The sequence below is a fragment of the Stegodyphus dumicola genome, chromosome 8 (genome assembly GCF_044657685.1).
Source record: "Stegodyphus dumicola isolate Sdum_Otavi_A_Nest chromosome 8, ASM4465768v1".
NCBI classification, from domain to species: Eukaryota; Metazoa; Arthropoda; class Arachnida; order Araneae; family Eresidae; genus Stegodyphus; species Stegodyphus dumicola.
In genome coordinates, this window is record NC_140775.1 from 18,098,059 (window position 1) to 18,114,020 (window position 15,962).

The following is a 15,962-nucleotide window of genomic DNA, read 5'->3' on the forward strand; positions in this document are numbered from 1 at the left end:
AGCTAAAGATTCTTTCTTCGAGCCTTTACTATTATGCAGATCTTTGCTGGATAACTCTGCGGACATCTAGCTCATTTAGCTTCTAGAAAGATACCAGCCTTAAAAGTTAGTTGGTCCGACTGTTAATTATCTGCAAATTTAATTCATACCTACTGTCAGAGTGCAAAATTTGCTTCAAATTTGCAAATGCACAAAATTATTTGTCTTTTTGAAAAAGATTTTGCTTTTTGGCAAAATTATAAATAACCACCAGCTTTGGATTTTTAAGACTTTATTGCTTTTTATCATATTATCTACGAATTTTTGGGCTATTTGGCAGCTTCCCACTAAAAAATATAGTGGAAGAATGTTTGCTAAAAACAAATGTTAGCAAATTCAACGTATTTCTGATTTGCGTATTTTATTCTACCATCCATCTAAATTAAGCTTGCTCATCAATAATTTTTGACATCTTTTCTTTGGAAAAGACAGTAAACTTGTTTTGTAGTCCTTTCATTTTTTATAATGATTTTAATCTCTCTCTCTTTTAAATATGTATATTAGTCAGAGATAGATCTGAACAAAAAGAGAAACAATAAATAACCTGGATATGATAAAAACCATATAGCTTTTTATCACATCCATGTAACCAATGACCAAATAGTACAGCATTTATGGATATGTGAGATCCTAGGTCTTATTTTTTTATACAGTTATCACCATATAACATACAAGTATACCATATACACTGGTTATCATAAATTAAGGAAAAATCACAAAAATCACGATTACTGAAAAAGTTGCATGTAGAATTTTATGAAACTCACCCACAATATACAACACGTAGTAAGGTATCAAATAACATAAAAATAAATTACCAGACAATTATGGTAGTATAGAAATTAGCACATGTATAAAATGAACAAATCAAAGGTATGAGTTTGCTATAGGAAAAGTACCTTCAATATAGAATATAGTCGCCTCTAGAAGCAATAAAGCGATGCGTGATGCTTTCAATTATGCGGTCTATCAGTTCCATAGGAAGCGAGAGCCATTGCTCTTGCAAACCAGTTGCAAGCGCGGCAAGGGTCTGAGGAGGCGGATTGAGAGCAGTTAGACGTCTTTCTAAAGCATCCCAAACGTGCTCGATAGGATTCAAGTCCGGGGATTGAGCTGGCCACTCCATGGGCATAATTGTTTCCTGTTGAAGATAATCATTTACGATGCGAGCCCTGTGTGGTCTTGCGTTATCGTCCTGTAACAGGAAAGCATCACCTATTGCCCCGGAACATGGGCGCACATAAGCATCAAGGATGTCATCTCTATAAACCGGAGTATTCACGATTTCCGTTGGAAGGACATGGAGGTCTGTGCGTCCACCCAAAGAGATGCCACCCCAAACACAGACACTGCCTCTTCCGTATGATCTCTTTAACGGATGTTTGACGGATGATAACGGGTTCCATGTTCTCTCCATATCAAATAACGCCTACTGTCGCTTTCTAGACTAAACCTAGGCTCATCCGTAAAGAGAACAGCCCTCCACTGCTCAGGTGTCCAGTAGACATGTTGACGTGCCCACTGCAAATGGTCCCTCCTATGGCGTGACGTGAACGGCACGCAAATGGCTGGTCGCCTCGCATACAGACCACCTTCGTGAAGCCTTCTACGCACAGTTGACGTTGACACCAACCTTCCGATGGCTGCAGCAAGGGAGGTTCTAAGAAGAATCGGATTAGCTGTTCTATTCCTGCGTGCACATAATGTCAAATATCGGTCTTCGGCGCTCGTTGTAGCAGTTGGCCGTCCTTGGCTGAACCTCCTAAATGGCGAATCTGTGGTTTGAAATCGCCTCCAAAGTCTATGAACCATAGAGGATTCACATTTAGCCATATGGCCAATTCTGTTTGACTTTATCCTGCCTCTAGTCTCTCATTGGCTCTCCATCGTGGTTCTGCAGGCAAATGATACCTGGAGGTTATTGTTACGAATTGGCTATCTCAGATTTCTGATGTCACTATCAGTGACGTAGCTAGAACTCTTGGGCCCCTGTGCAAAAAATTTTCCTCCCTCCCCAATAAATTTACTGTGCTTAAAAAAAAGGGAGGAAGAAAGTCTAGATTTGCAGAGATTTTTAAATAAAATCCAGTAGGTTTTACATGCAAGTATATTTCGAGTTTCTATATAAAATCTGCGCCAATACAAGTTTTTTTTCGCTTAATTTAGCAAGCTAGTAAATAACTGGTTATGTTATAAACTGACAAACAACGTACAAAAAGAAATTACACTAATATATAGCGCTCTGTGATCAGGTGAGCTTATGAACATGACTTATGCAATAATATAAAAATCATAAATAAGAACTTTTATAATGTAAATGATACATTTATTAAATATAAAACATATTTATCATAAATTTCATAAAGAAAACTATTTGAACATACAATTTTTGTAGAAAATAAGTACGGTAAAGTTCCCCCCTTTCTTTTAAGATAACCTTTTGGTACACTAAACTACTCGAATACGTGATTTTTATACGTGTTTTAAGTTTTTATTTTAAGTTTAAATATATAGATGTATTTTAGCAGGACATTCATGGACCCCCTAAGCCTACGGGCCCTATGCGACTGCATTCCTTGCATACCCTTATTTACGCCACTGGTCACTATCACAGGGAAATATGTGGGCTTGCTCTCAAGCATGGACTTTTATTCTAATCGCAGATGACGTATTCCAAGTGCAGCGCCACTAATTTGCATATTGCAGTTTTATTCAGCTACTCTTACTTGGCAACATATTCAAATTTTACACGGTTTGGCTTATTTTTGAGGGAGTTATCCCTATTTTTGTGATTTTTTTCTTAATTTATGATAACCTGTGTACATACCATTTTTATACAAGTGCCATCGTATACAAAGTATCACGAAAGCTTACTTAATTTTCAGAAGCCCGAAAATAATCCCACACGTCCTTGTAATGCCAGGTTGAGTAAGAAGGTGTTTCTACATCTTGACACTCGAGAATAAAATATGACGAGACAACGAAATACGACGAATACAACGAAAAAAGGCGAACATCGTAAAGTTAATAAAATTTAATATTTGATTTCAAAGAATTCTTAGCATTCTTAATATTTTAAAGTCAAGGAAACAAAGAGGTTGTTTAACTTCTTCTTTCATTGATGCTATCAAGGTCTCGGAAAAATATTTAATTAAAATAAAAGGAGAACTTATAAAAATGAAGTTATGCAAGTTAAGAATGAAGAAGAAAAGAATCTTACTAATCACGTGGGTAAACCATAGATTCTCATTGGTTCCTGCTTTGTTTGTTATTTCTCTTGAAGCATGTGATTTCGCGTGCTGAAATTTGAGTGTCAGCAGTTTTCGGTTTCCGCGATTCATTGTAAAAGTTTGTATATATGCATCAAAAGTTAATTATGTTTTTCTTTGGAGTTGTCATTTCAGTATGTGTGCTATTTACACTATGTATGAGTGTAAATCCTGTCAATGACCGGCCAATTATTGGTGAGTACATTGTATTTCGCCATATATGTTTATTTTAATGTGCGGTTATTGATAACAATTTCGAAAGTCTTTCGACCTTTATGTATTGCTAGGTGCTCCTTTTTGATATAGTTATGGAGAGAGAAATATTTTTGGTTGATTTATCCCTTCAAAATTTGGAATTGAGAGTCTCTTTCCACCATTATTATTATTATTTGTATTATTAATTGTTTATTAAAAACTCTTAAAATGTTAATTTTTATGTTTTTCTAAGCAGTTATTTGTATCCTTTGGAAAAGTAGTAGATTCATCAAATCATTTTAGAATTTAATAATGAGCTTATAAAATGAATGAATGTTTGAAGACAAGATTTATATTTACAAATGAACAATTAGCATTCATTTTTGAAAGCATTGTAAGATGTAGGGGTGTAGCTAGAGGGGGGGCAAGGGGGGCATCTGTCCCCGGGCGCAGAATCCAAGGGACGCCAAACTGATGTTACGACATTTTAGAATTAAATGTTTTTCATCCTTGGCAAGCAGTAGGGGGCGCGAAATCTTCACTTGCCCCTGGGCGCTGAAAACCCTAGCTCTACGACTCTGGTAAGATGATAGTTTTCAAAATTGCGCCAAGTCTGCACCGTATACTAGGATTTCACCGTTTTCCTAACTTGCTGCAAACCACATATAGGATCTTGAGGGCCATTCTATAATCACTACCAGTTTGTGTTTGCTTTATTATACTTGAAATTAGAATTCCTCCTTGGTTTTAAAAGACAGGTTATTGATTTAAAAAAAGTATCATATAAGTCTTAATAATTACACATACATGCACATACATATTTCATTTGATATCTAAATTTAAGGTCAAATTTGAAATAAAGGAATTTTGGTCTTAGTTTATTGTGCTGTTAGTTGTATTAAAATTATGCATTTAGTCTTTTAACTGTTATGGACAAGTATACACATAATTAAACCTATGCACTTTCATGCCAGCAACAAATATACTTGCCAGTACACTGAGGTGTGGAAAATTGCAGTTGTTTGAAGTAGATCCAGGAAAAGTGCAGAATCGCCCACTGCTTGGCGCATTTTTAAGAATTGCACATACTCGGTATCCATGTACACATCGACTTATTTTCACTTAAAAAAACATCCCAGACTTGCACAAAAATGGCATTGCGCACTTCCCTGACTTTATCCATGTACACATCGACCTATTTTCACTTAAAAAGTCAAAGAAAATTGACAAAAATATAATTCTTCTTACTCTTGTAAAAAGCGCCAAACAAATAAGTGAGCGATTTTGCACTTTAATTGTAGATTCTGTATTTATACAAGGTTTAATAGCTATTTATTTAGTAAAAAAAAAAAAAAAAAAAAAAAAACTTCTTTTTATATCTGTGTACATTGCATTTAAATTGTGTACACACATGCAGAAGGGGGAATGTGACATTCAACGAGTTAATAATGTAATGTGTTGGTTATTTGTGAGCTGCATTATTAAAACATTTTATAAAGTAAATATGTTGAAGTACATGTTCCATATTTGTACCAGTGACATCATAAGCCATACTAAATGAAATAAAAATAAAATTTATAGACATTATTATACCTCAGAAATTGGCAGAAGAGAAGAACAAAAATAATTTAGAGACAGCCCTTGGCAACTGCTTGTCACTTTTATTATAGCTCACTATTGCATGAGACATAAGGCTAATTTCCATGTGCTTTCCTGCATAACTAATTCTTAACATACTGCCATTGTGGAAAGCACAGGATCTTTAATTTTATCTTTTTTAATTTAATCAGTCTGTCATTGACAGACTAACTGAGTGATTTAAAAGCAGTGTGTTGCCTCTGTATGTAGCAAAAGCCCTTTCATTTTCCACATGGTGTCATTTATACCCATTTTTCTGATTGCTAACAATGAGTAAAATATAAGATCTTTAAATTATCTTGCAAATTTAATTAATATTTATTGATTAATAAAATGAGCAGTTTAAATGTAATAAGAATACTCTTATTGCTTTAAAAAAGTCAGTAATTTAAATCTTTATTTTACTTTTTTAAATAATGCAACTAATTGATCCAAAATAAAATTAATTTAATTATAGTATACTGATAATTTTTTTAAGCATTTGTAATTTTATTAGATTAGATTTTCCATATAAAAGATATTTCTAACACCATATGTTACACATTTGATACAGAATCTTTTTTTAAAAAATTTTTACAGTCATATTTTACATTAAAAAATTTTCTTAACATTAAGATTTATAAATTTTTAATGGAAATTCTTTTTTGGCTCTACTCTTATATGTGTTCTAAGATCACCAAATATGGCGATACGTATTCTGCGCTGGTTTTTGGCACGATTTCGTGCTGTGGGATGGTCTGGTGGACTATGCTGTTTGTATGGCAACCCTTTTGACGTTGAAACTTAACTCTTTTGCTGCAGTGTCGTGCGTGTTTTGAAATGGCCAGTGTTGCAGTGACAGACGTGGTGGGAAGGTTTCAATCGTGTATTTTAGATTGTGTGGAAAGTAAATTGGCTGATCTTTAGAATATGGTAACTGGTAGTTTGGCGACATTTTGGAGGTGATAAAGGTTACTACCTGAGAATTTGGTAATTATGTGAGCAGTACTCAGTTCCGATTATGCATTATTTTGTGTGAGGGAAATGAGAGATCATGGGATATGTCATGTGATATTAATGGATGAATTACGGTTCTTTAATCGGAAAAGGGGGAAATCGGGAAAAAAATCTGGAAATTTTGTATTTGGTTTTTTCTGTGTTGTGTGAAACAGTGTTCGTTAATTTTTGGATCCCATGGCCCTAACTAAAGTGAATTCGAAATGGGTATTTAGTGGGATTGAAAGGAGTAGTAATAAGTGTTTCTTTAAGGTTGTGCGAGATAGAAGTAAAGATGTTTTATTAAGTTATTTATTTTACCTGGTACCGTGCTGTGAACTGTAAGTATGATTTTAAAGATCCTGAAACAGGCGCACATACGTTTTCTTTTTATTTAGCGGAGAAAATAAGAAAAGTTTATCGGACACGTAATCAAGATTCTGAAGAAGATTAGGTAAGTTAGTATTTTTAATTATTTGAGGATATTATTTTTATGCATTGTTCTAAATGTAAGGTGGAAGTAAAGTAATTTGGTATTATTGGGAAAATTGTTATTAGCAATGATTTAGTTTAAAGTAATTAGGATTGTAAGCTAATTTTTATTAATTTAATGTATGTGTTTATTTATATTTTAAGTAGTGTTTTTGAATTTAATTATATTTTAATTAAATGATAGTTATTTTGTGAATTTTATGTTTGTAGGAATTTGGTATAAGTTTTAGTTGAAGTAAACGTGCATGGAAATAATTTAAATATTTGACGCTAAGTATTTGTAATGCTTGCGGTATGAATTCGTTGGTGACGTTTATAATATAATAGATGATTTAGAGGTAAAAGTTTTTGGATATTTTATTTATTTTATATGTGGAAATGTTCATATTTGGAAAGGGTATATACTTTTTCGCGATCAGGTAATTTCATATATGTTCTTTTTACCGGGTTTAAAGATTCAGAAAATTGTCATGTATTTTCGTGAAATTTTTCTAATTTATGAGAAAAAGGCAGTGTACATGGATATAGTGAAGAGTATGCGCAATGCCATTTTTGTGTAATTCTGGGATTTTTTTTAAGTAAAAATAAGTCGACGTGTACATGGTTTATGTGTATGTGTTATTTTGAAAAACGCGTAAGGAGTATGGTATTGTGCACTTTTTCCCAATTTTGCAGTGAATATTTGTCATGATTAAGCAGTTTTGTTAGATAAAATTTCTAGCATAAGTGTAATTCGGCTAGTAGATTGTTGGAAGAAGTGTTCAGTAGATAAAAAGAAAAGAAACATGTTTTTACTTCGTGAAGACAAAATGGCGGCGGGGAAAAAAAAAAAAAAATAGAGGGTTGCTGTAGGAGAGTTGGTAGCCAAATTTTCGCCAAAAAATCCCCAAGTTACCATAATCTAAAGATCAACCAGTAAATTTAGTATTAAAAGGTACGATGTTGGAATTGTTAACGAGTCTTTTGTTCACGGGTGTGTTTATGAGGATCAAAGTGCTTTTTTGGAATTTCTGTGGTACTTTTAAAACGGAGTGTGAAATGCGGAGCTGCTATGAGAACTCGGACAAAGAAGGACATTTCTGATAGTTCTTGTGTGGATTTGCAGTCAAATGCTTGCTGGTAAAGTATGTGGTTGTCAGCGGAGTTTAAGATTTGGATCGTGGTTTTCGTGTAGAACTTTGGATGAAGTTTTTATCTGTACTTTCAAAATTTTGAATTGCAGAAAGACATGTGATATAGCAAAATGGTGGCACTTTTGTTCACAGACGTTGTGTGACTGGCGAAATTCTATTAACTAATGTATTATGGTAAGTGCATTTTATTTTCCTGTTTTTATTTTGTAGAATGTTATATTCATTGTTTTTTTTTTTTGCTATGAATTTCTGTTATTGTTGTTTTTCAATTATTTGTGATTTTAGTTATTTTAGTTTATTTTGTTGATTTGTGTGCAATGCCTAGATTGTGCAATTCGTAGATGATTTTTTTAAAAAGTTTAATCAGGATGCTGTGTACATGGTATTCTTTGAAATTTATTGTTGTTATGTTAATTTTTTAAAGTGAGATGTGCATAGTTCGTAGATTCTTTCGCTGCCTAGATTGTGCAATTCGTAGATGTTTTTTTAAGTTAAAACACATTGCTGTGTACATGGATTCTTGTCAAATAGCTTTGGTTAGAAACTTTACGTTTTTGCTATCTAAATTTTTTATTTTTGTTTCGGATATTTAGCTTAAATTGTGTGTTTAAAATGTGGTTTTTGCATGTGCTGGTTTTGGAGACATTTTAGGCTTAAAGTTTGAAATGTAGACAAACAATTTAGATAGTTGGCGACTTGAGGGCGCATATTAAATATATGAGGCGCATAATCTAATATAGGAGTAGTTCCTTCTTTTTTTTTTTTTTTTTTCTAGTGTTTAATGTACTCTGAAGTTTTCTGAATGCATTTTTGATCATCCTTTTTCTTCTTCTTTTTTTTTCTAGTTTATTTTACAGCGTTCAAAGCAAGGTACATATAAATAAAATATTCAGATTTTGTTTTAATTGTAAATCTAGCATTTTAATCTTACTTTTTAATCTTGCTTTAACTAATAAAGCAGAACTTTATTCTAGAATAAAGTAATACTAGTAACTTTTATCACGCACCCCCAATTAAAAAATGAATTTTTTTAAACATTTACTAAAAGGTCATAAAACATTATATGAAAAAAAAAAAAAGAGTCATTTGTTAAGACTGAATTTAGTAACTACAGAAACAAAAAAGTAATAAAATTTAGCAAACTTTAATAAGATAAATATGAAATTAAATAATTAAAAATAAAATAAAAAAAACAAAATCTGAAATGTTTCAGATTTTAAATTACGTCCAAAGGGGCATTTTTTAACATTTTGTGTGTTACCTTTCTTTATTAAATATCATGTTCCTCGCACTTAAACCATAAGATCCAGTGCAACAGCAATATCGCAAAATAGTTTTAAAACGAGCATATCTTTAGAATTTCCGATACAGAGACTCACGCGCTGGAGATAAAAATGTTTTTTCTGCACAACGTTGCCATTGCTCGCTTTGAAATCCTTGAGTTTGTTAATCAAAAATTCGTCAAAGTTTTAAAAAATAGGAAACCGATAAGAAAACAAATTTCAAATTTGATCTTCCACATGCCCATATTCGTAGGAGGATTACATCATTTAAAATTCGATGACTCTGCGTACCGTTGTTTTATCACAATGCGAGAAATAGACATACATTTATGCAGATTTTTCATTATTTAATTTCTTCAAATATAATGCAGGACTCTAACATTTTGTGGCAACAGTTTGAAAAGTGAACCGACATTTATGAGTCCGACGCAAAATGCCAAAACGAAACTAGTAGTCCTTCGGGATTCAAATCCCTTTGGACTAAAAAAAGCAAAAGATTGAAAAGATGCATGCAACTGAGATCAATCCAGAAAGATAAATTCCAAACTATATTTGTGCAATGAATATTCATGAAAAACAAATAAATAAATAAATAAAACTTCGTCCTTATTCATCCCTCTTCAGAATATATGAATACTGTTATTACTCTAACCATTACTAACCAGTCTTACCAGAAGGTTTCATAGACAGATATCTCATGATACACAAACAGTAGCCATCAGGAACAGAGTAGAAGGGAAAAAAAAGCATTGCTATAAATACTACTAATATTCTAACAGAAGCTGATAAGCTATAATTCTTAGATTAATTACAGGAATATTACAAGAATATAATACTAAAAAATATAAAATCCATTTTACTTGCAGCTTTTTTTAAACCAAGAAAGGCACTTAAAAATAGGACTGTGGCCGGGAAGGGGGAGGGGAAAGATGAAAGGGGCTGTACTGTAGAAAATCATATATAGTTATCCTTTTTAAAAAAGAATATCCCTTCCTAATGTGCCAATAATTATTTTATGTGATCCCAAGCAATGCAGTTTTATAAATGATAAATAATTCTGTGTGATATTTGAAACTTTTAGTTTTTGCTTAAATTTTTTAACCATATTTTATTTCGTACTTCTAATCTATAATGTTGCATTATGAAAATTATTTTAGTAGATGTCTGTTATTATGATTTTTTGATGCAGGAGACGTGAAAAATTAGCAATGCCCTCACCGGGACTCGAATCTGGACCCCTCGAATATGTGCCAAGTGTGCTACTGTTTCACCATGAAGTCATGCAGAAAGGAGGGGGGAAAAACCTTATATACTGCCCTTTTTAAAGAACGACTGGGAATTAGGGGACCCAATTGCCAAATCCTGGTGGGGAAGTCATTAGTTTCATGACATCATCCACCACCTTTTAGTTTGGGTGCCACTGTAGAGTCATTAGGATTTTTTGATGCGGGAGATGTGAAAAATAAGCAATGCTCTTGCTGGGACTCGAACCTGGACCTCAGGAATATGTGCTGAGTGTGCTACCATTACACCATGAAGGCATGCAGAAAGGAAGGAGAAAATACCTTATATGTATACTGTTTGAATAAGTATATATGAGTATATCCCAAACATTGGAGAATATGTGCTATGAATTAACAAGTTGAATAGATAAGTATGGTTAAGATTTATTTATGTTTGTTCTAAGTCTTATCATGAAACTAATGACTATTTTGAAATTAAATAAATTATTAATTGTAGATTTAAAAAAAAATTTTAAAAATTAATTTCTTAGATTTAAAAAAAAAAAAAAAAGATAGTGATTTTAACAGCTGTCTGTTAACTATTTGCTGTTCGTGAATATTGCTTACTGTTATGAAGCTGTTACACAAAGTATAGAAATGAGTCTATTATTGTGGTAAATTCAGCAGCCAGAATCTTCCTGCATATTTATATGATGAGTGCTTCTGAGAGACAATAAAGACATTGCTAATTTGTTTGATGTTTGTAAAGAATGCATCCCGTGATCTGGGATTCATCTCCATAAGATTTCAGGTTGACCTTCTTGGGAGAGTATAATTATAAAGCAGTTTGCTAATTGTAATGCATTTGCAGTATAAGTTTAGAAATGAGAAACTGGGGACAGCTAAAGTTTATCTGCGATCTACATGGATGTAGTTCACATGTCTGACTTTTGAGTGAGGATAAGTCCACTAGTCACCTTAGTTCACACTTTCACCCATGTACCACTTTCAGGTGAGCCTCTTGCAGGAGTAGAATTATAAAATAGTTTGTATTTTGCAAAAAATCTGAAATTCCTTAAAATTTTGCAAATTTTTGCAAGAATCTGTCTATTTCAAGGCATTCATGAATTTAAAAAATAATTTTAAAGCCATTTTTATATAAAAGTGAAAAGTAGGACAGGCAAAATAAACAGATTAGAATAGATTATTTGAATATAGGAAAGCCATGAGGGCAAGACTGATCCTAGCGGGGACAAAATACACAGGACATGGGCAATGAAATGATTATTAATTGTAAAAAAGAGTGGGCAATTTTTAATCTGGACGTGGGTGGTGGACAGTCAGTCTAGAATTGGCACTGATGCGGGCTCTCTGCCTGAGAGGTGGATTTTCTGAAGGGAACTGACTCATATTCATGTTACTCATATGAAAAACATAAAAACTAGCCATCCAGCCAGCCTGTTCTACCGGGATCGAGCACAAAACAGTTTGAACTACCAGTATTCAGTGCTCTTAACCATCTGACCACTGGTGGGGCTGCAAAATAAATAGTGACTGTAGATAGCAGGTATGTTCTCTAGGTTGGAGCTGTGTCTATAAACATTGAAATAGTGCATTTTATTACTCCGAATTTTATGGAAAAGATAGAAATGAAGATGGTTCTATGCAATTTATTTATTCCGAGTCTCTAAAAATATATTAACTGAAAAATAAACTCAGTTTAGTTATAGAAAAAGAAGTTAATTACGTTATTTATGAAAATTTCAACAAGCTTCACTAAAAAAAGGAGAGAGAAATATATTTGTCTTATTTAAGTGCATAATGATTCATTATTATTATGTAACTGGTTCAATATAATTAATTTTACTTATCCATTTATTACAATTCATTTTGTTATACAATAAAATTAAATCTCTAGATCTTTATTATATTTAATATTCTGTGTAAAACTACAGAAATGAAATTTTGTATATTTTAAGGCATTATTACTGAAGAAGTAAATTCAACATTTGTACCGAATGCAAAAAGTAACATTTATGCATCCTATGTTAAGTTTCTTGAGGCAGGTGGTGCAAGAGTTGTTCCTGTTATGTAAGCAATATACCTTTTTTAATTTTGTTTGCTATTATTAAAATGTCTTTAAATATAACTGTATACAAATATCTGTAATTTGTATATAACTGTATACAAATTTTAATATAACTGTATATATAAGCTGATACTTAAAAAATTCTAAATATTCATAAGTTTAGTAGAACCTTATGCTCTAAATTATGCGTTTAAATACCTGCATGCATAAATTCATGTTAAATAGATCAGAAGGCCTTGTAATAATTAACATCATGAATATTAAATTTAATGAGCAAAGAAAAGATACTAAAAAAAACTGTTCTGTAAATATTTTTATCATTGAAATTATTAATTTTTTTCCAAAATTTTTTGCAGGATATATAAGTCTAAGCAATATTATCGAGATCTTCTCAGCAAAATAAATGGGTGTGTATAATTTAAGTTATTCATTCATGTATATTCTTCACTCTGTATACTTTCATAATTTATCAGTATATATATATATATATAAATGAAATAATTATAAAGTATCAAAACAATTTCATGCAATTTTAGATTTCTAACCCTGTTGTAGTAGTACAATAGCACATCTAATTGTCAGAAAATGTTTATAGCAAAACTTAAGAACTTATTACAGTCAAAAGTCGTTAATTTGGTCACCCATAATCCGGACCTCAAAGCTACAAACTTTCTGCACATGCGTCGCGTTGACGCATGCGCGTAAGACCTTTACCGCTGCGAATTTGCGTGTGCGCGTGCGCAAAATACGTTTACGAATGCGCGTTTAATGTATAACGGACGGGATAAGCTAAGCTAAAATTATCTAATTATCTATTTCAGTTAATGTTGCAGATTGCGTTGTTGCTTAATCTTCGAATTGGATCCGGATTATTATTTTTTGCAGACTGTAAGAGCAATTTTATAAAAGTAAGCTTGAACTTTCGATTATGTCAAATAGAATTTCCAATATATATTTACTAATATGTAAAGGATATACAAAGCGAAAGTATCTTTCGGAGTCCATTAAACAAAAAGTGGAATTGCTGCAAAAAATGGATAAAGGCATATCCTTTGTTTATCTAAACTTTAATGTTTGTTTATCTAAACTTTGTTTATCTTTAACGTGGGGGGCGGCGTGCAATGAATTGGAAGTTGATCTGTCAGCACTATTCTTATCTTAAGGGCAGATGTTTTTATTTTATTTGGCTTATAATTGCTTACTCAATGTAGTATTTCATCTCGATGTACTCTGACATGATTTAAATCAAATGCCTCGTCATTATAATTCGCTTCCGATAGCGAAGAAAGTGACAGAGGTTATTGAAAACGAATAAATTTCGATTGATAAATTAGTCGCAATTATAGGACTTGAACAGTGGAACTTTGTAACTGAACAAGAAATTATGTCTGTTTATAGAATTAAAGAGAATGTATTATCACATAAAAAACGAAGCAACTTAAACAACTTACATTGAAAGAAATGTTTAATAAAGTAAACAAATAAATATTAAGCTTTTTTTTTGTAAATTTTGATACCCTTTAGATCATAATTGTTCTTTATTTCGTAAATTATGGTTTCATATTTTTAATTTTATAATTTCTGCATGCCATTTTACCAGATTTAAACTGATGATCTATAATCTGGAAAAATCGATAATCTGGAATCGCCGAAGTCCCGACGAGTCCGGATTAACGACTTTTGACTGTGTTCGTCTTTTGAATTTTGTTAGTACAGCTGTTGCAATTTTCATGTTGTATTAACTGTTTTCTGTTTCTAATTTACACAATGATTAATTACAAATGAATTATGAGTTTGATTTATTTGCCAGTTTAGAGGGAAAAACTTTTATAGCTGTAATTACTTTTATATCTGTGTTTACATTTTAAATTATTACTCAAGTTATTAAATTACCTAGAAAAATTTATATAATTTAAATTCTTTTTTGGGTTTTGTACTGTGTCCTATAAATTTTACATTTATTAGATATATATAGCAAAATGAGCATTAGTTGTAATTGTTTATTGTCAAATAATAGAACTATCGTTACATATTTAACAGAAAAAATAAGAATTTCTTTGTATATTTATAAGTGATTTTAAAATTCTGTATACTGCTTTTAAGTTATATATTATTTTTTGTCTCATTTCTTTTATTTCATATCTAATAATGTGTAATTTTTTAGAGTGCTTTTCCCTGGTGGAGGAAACATTTTAAGAAGTAAGGGGTATGGAAGAACAGGGAAACTAGTATTTGATATTGCAACTGAAGTAAGTTTTTTAGAAACATTAAAAAAATTGCTTTGGGCTACTAACAGTATGTTATGTTGTAATTTATGTTTTATTTGGAAATGTGGTTATTTGGCATTCTACATTATGAAAATATGTTAATATTTTAAAAGATTAGCACATTTTTTGTAAAAGCCGAAAGAAAAATTATCTTTGAAAAACTTTCTTTGTTATGTTGTTTGCAATTCTATTTTGACATAGTATTTCCATTGTTGAAAGAAAAAGGCTTTATTATTAAGTCCAAAGAAATATTTTATTGACTGTTATTATCGCTTGTCCAATGTGATCTAATTTTCCAATTTTTGTAAATATAAATGCAGTGAATTCTCTTATAGTAACCATCCCCCTAAGACAATTTTTCTGAATATATTAAATATTTTTGAAATAGAAATAAACACCAGTTTTAAATATTATCTCTCTAAGTTGATTACCTCTCTGGTAATCAACTTAGAGAGAGTCTATTAGCTTTTATCTTAGGAATGTTTTAGTCTATAAAGTGAAAAAAAATGGAATTTTTTATCTTTTTCTTTTAATCAAAATAGTTACTGTAATATGTATGCAATACAGTTACATCTTACTGTATTAAATATATTTAAATGCATACCTGTGTACAGTCTTTGGAGTTTTTTGAGCACATTTTGTCAAGTTATAGTCAGTCAAAATTTTTATTATTAAATTTTTTCATGTTCTTTTCAGTTTATAGAAATTTGATTATACACTGGGGAAATAAATTAAGAGAATTTGCATATTTGATCAGAACTACTGTACAAATTTTTATAAAATTTGGTATGAAGATAGGCTGATATAATATAGACAAAATAAACATTCAACAGTTATAATAGACACGTGTGGTAAGGTCTAAAACAGCGGTTGCAGAAGACGCCAAAGAAATGGGTTAATAGGGGGTATGATCCCCTCTTACAGCCATACAGGCCTCATAGCGTGATGTCATGCTGGAACTAAGACAGTTTATCAATTAGTGGCAATTGGTTCATTCAGCAATGCTGTTTTCAGTTCGTAAATGGTTCGTGGAGGGGTGTTGCGAGTTGCAGTTGCCCTCCCCAGAGCATCTCAGACATGCTCTGTAGGGTTTAAGTTCGGAGACCTGGCTGGCCAATCCATCTGGCGAATATCCTTACTCTCGAGAAATAGCTCTGTGTGGCCTCGTGTTATTGTCCTGTATGATGAACTCGGGGCCCACTGCACCCTGAGAAAGGCGAACATAGGGCTCCAAGACCTCATTCCTATACCTCACACCAGTCACAGAGCCTCTGTCAAAGACGTGGAGAGGTGTCCGCCTATTCAACATGATGCCTGCCTAGACCATTACACTGATATTATTGTTTATTTCATGGACAT

General features: G+C 32.0%; 1 protein-coding gene across 1 annotated transcript in view; it reads left to right on the top strand.

The window, feature by feature from the left end:
- The first annotated feature begins 2,818 nt into the window (after positions 1–2,818).
- Positions 2,819–15,962, top strand: part of LOC118184332 (gamma-glutamyl hydrolase-like) — a 36,148-nt gene continuing 23,004 nt past the window's right edge. Inside the window, exons 1-4 of the mRNA XM_035353994.2 lie at positions 2,819–3,503; positions 12,227–12,338; positions 12,693–12,743; positions 14,501–14,585. Coding sequence (XP_035209885.2) covers positions 3,398–3,503; positions 12,227–12,338; positions 12,693–12,743; positions 14,501–14,585 — 354 coding nt within the window. The 5' untranslated portion in view covers positions 2,819–3,397. The remainder of the gene's footprint in view (positions 3,504–12,226; positions 12,339–12,692; positions 12,744–14,500; positions 14,586–15,962) is intronic.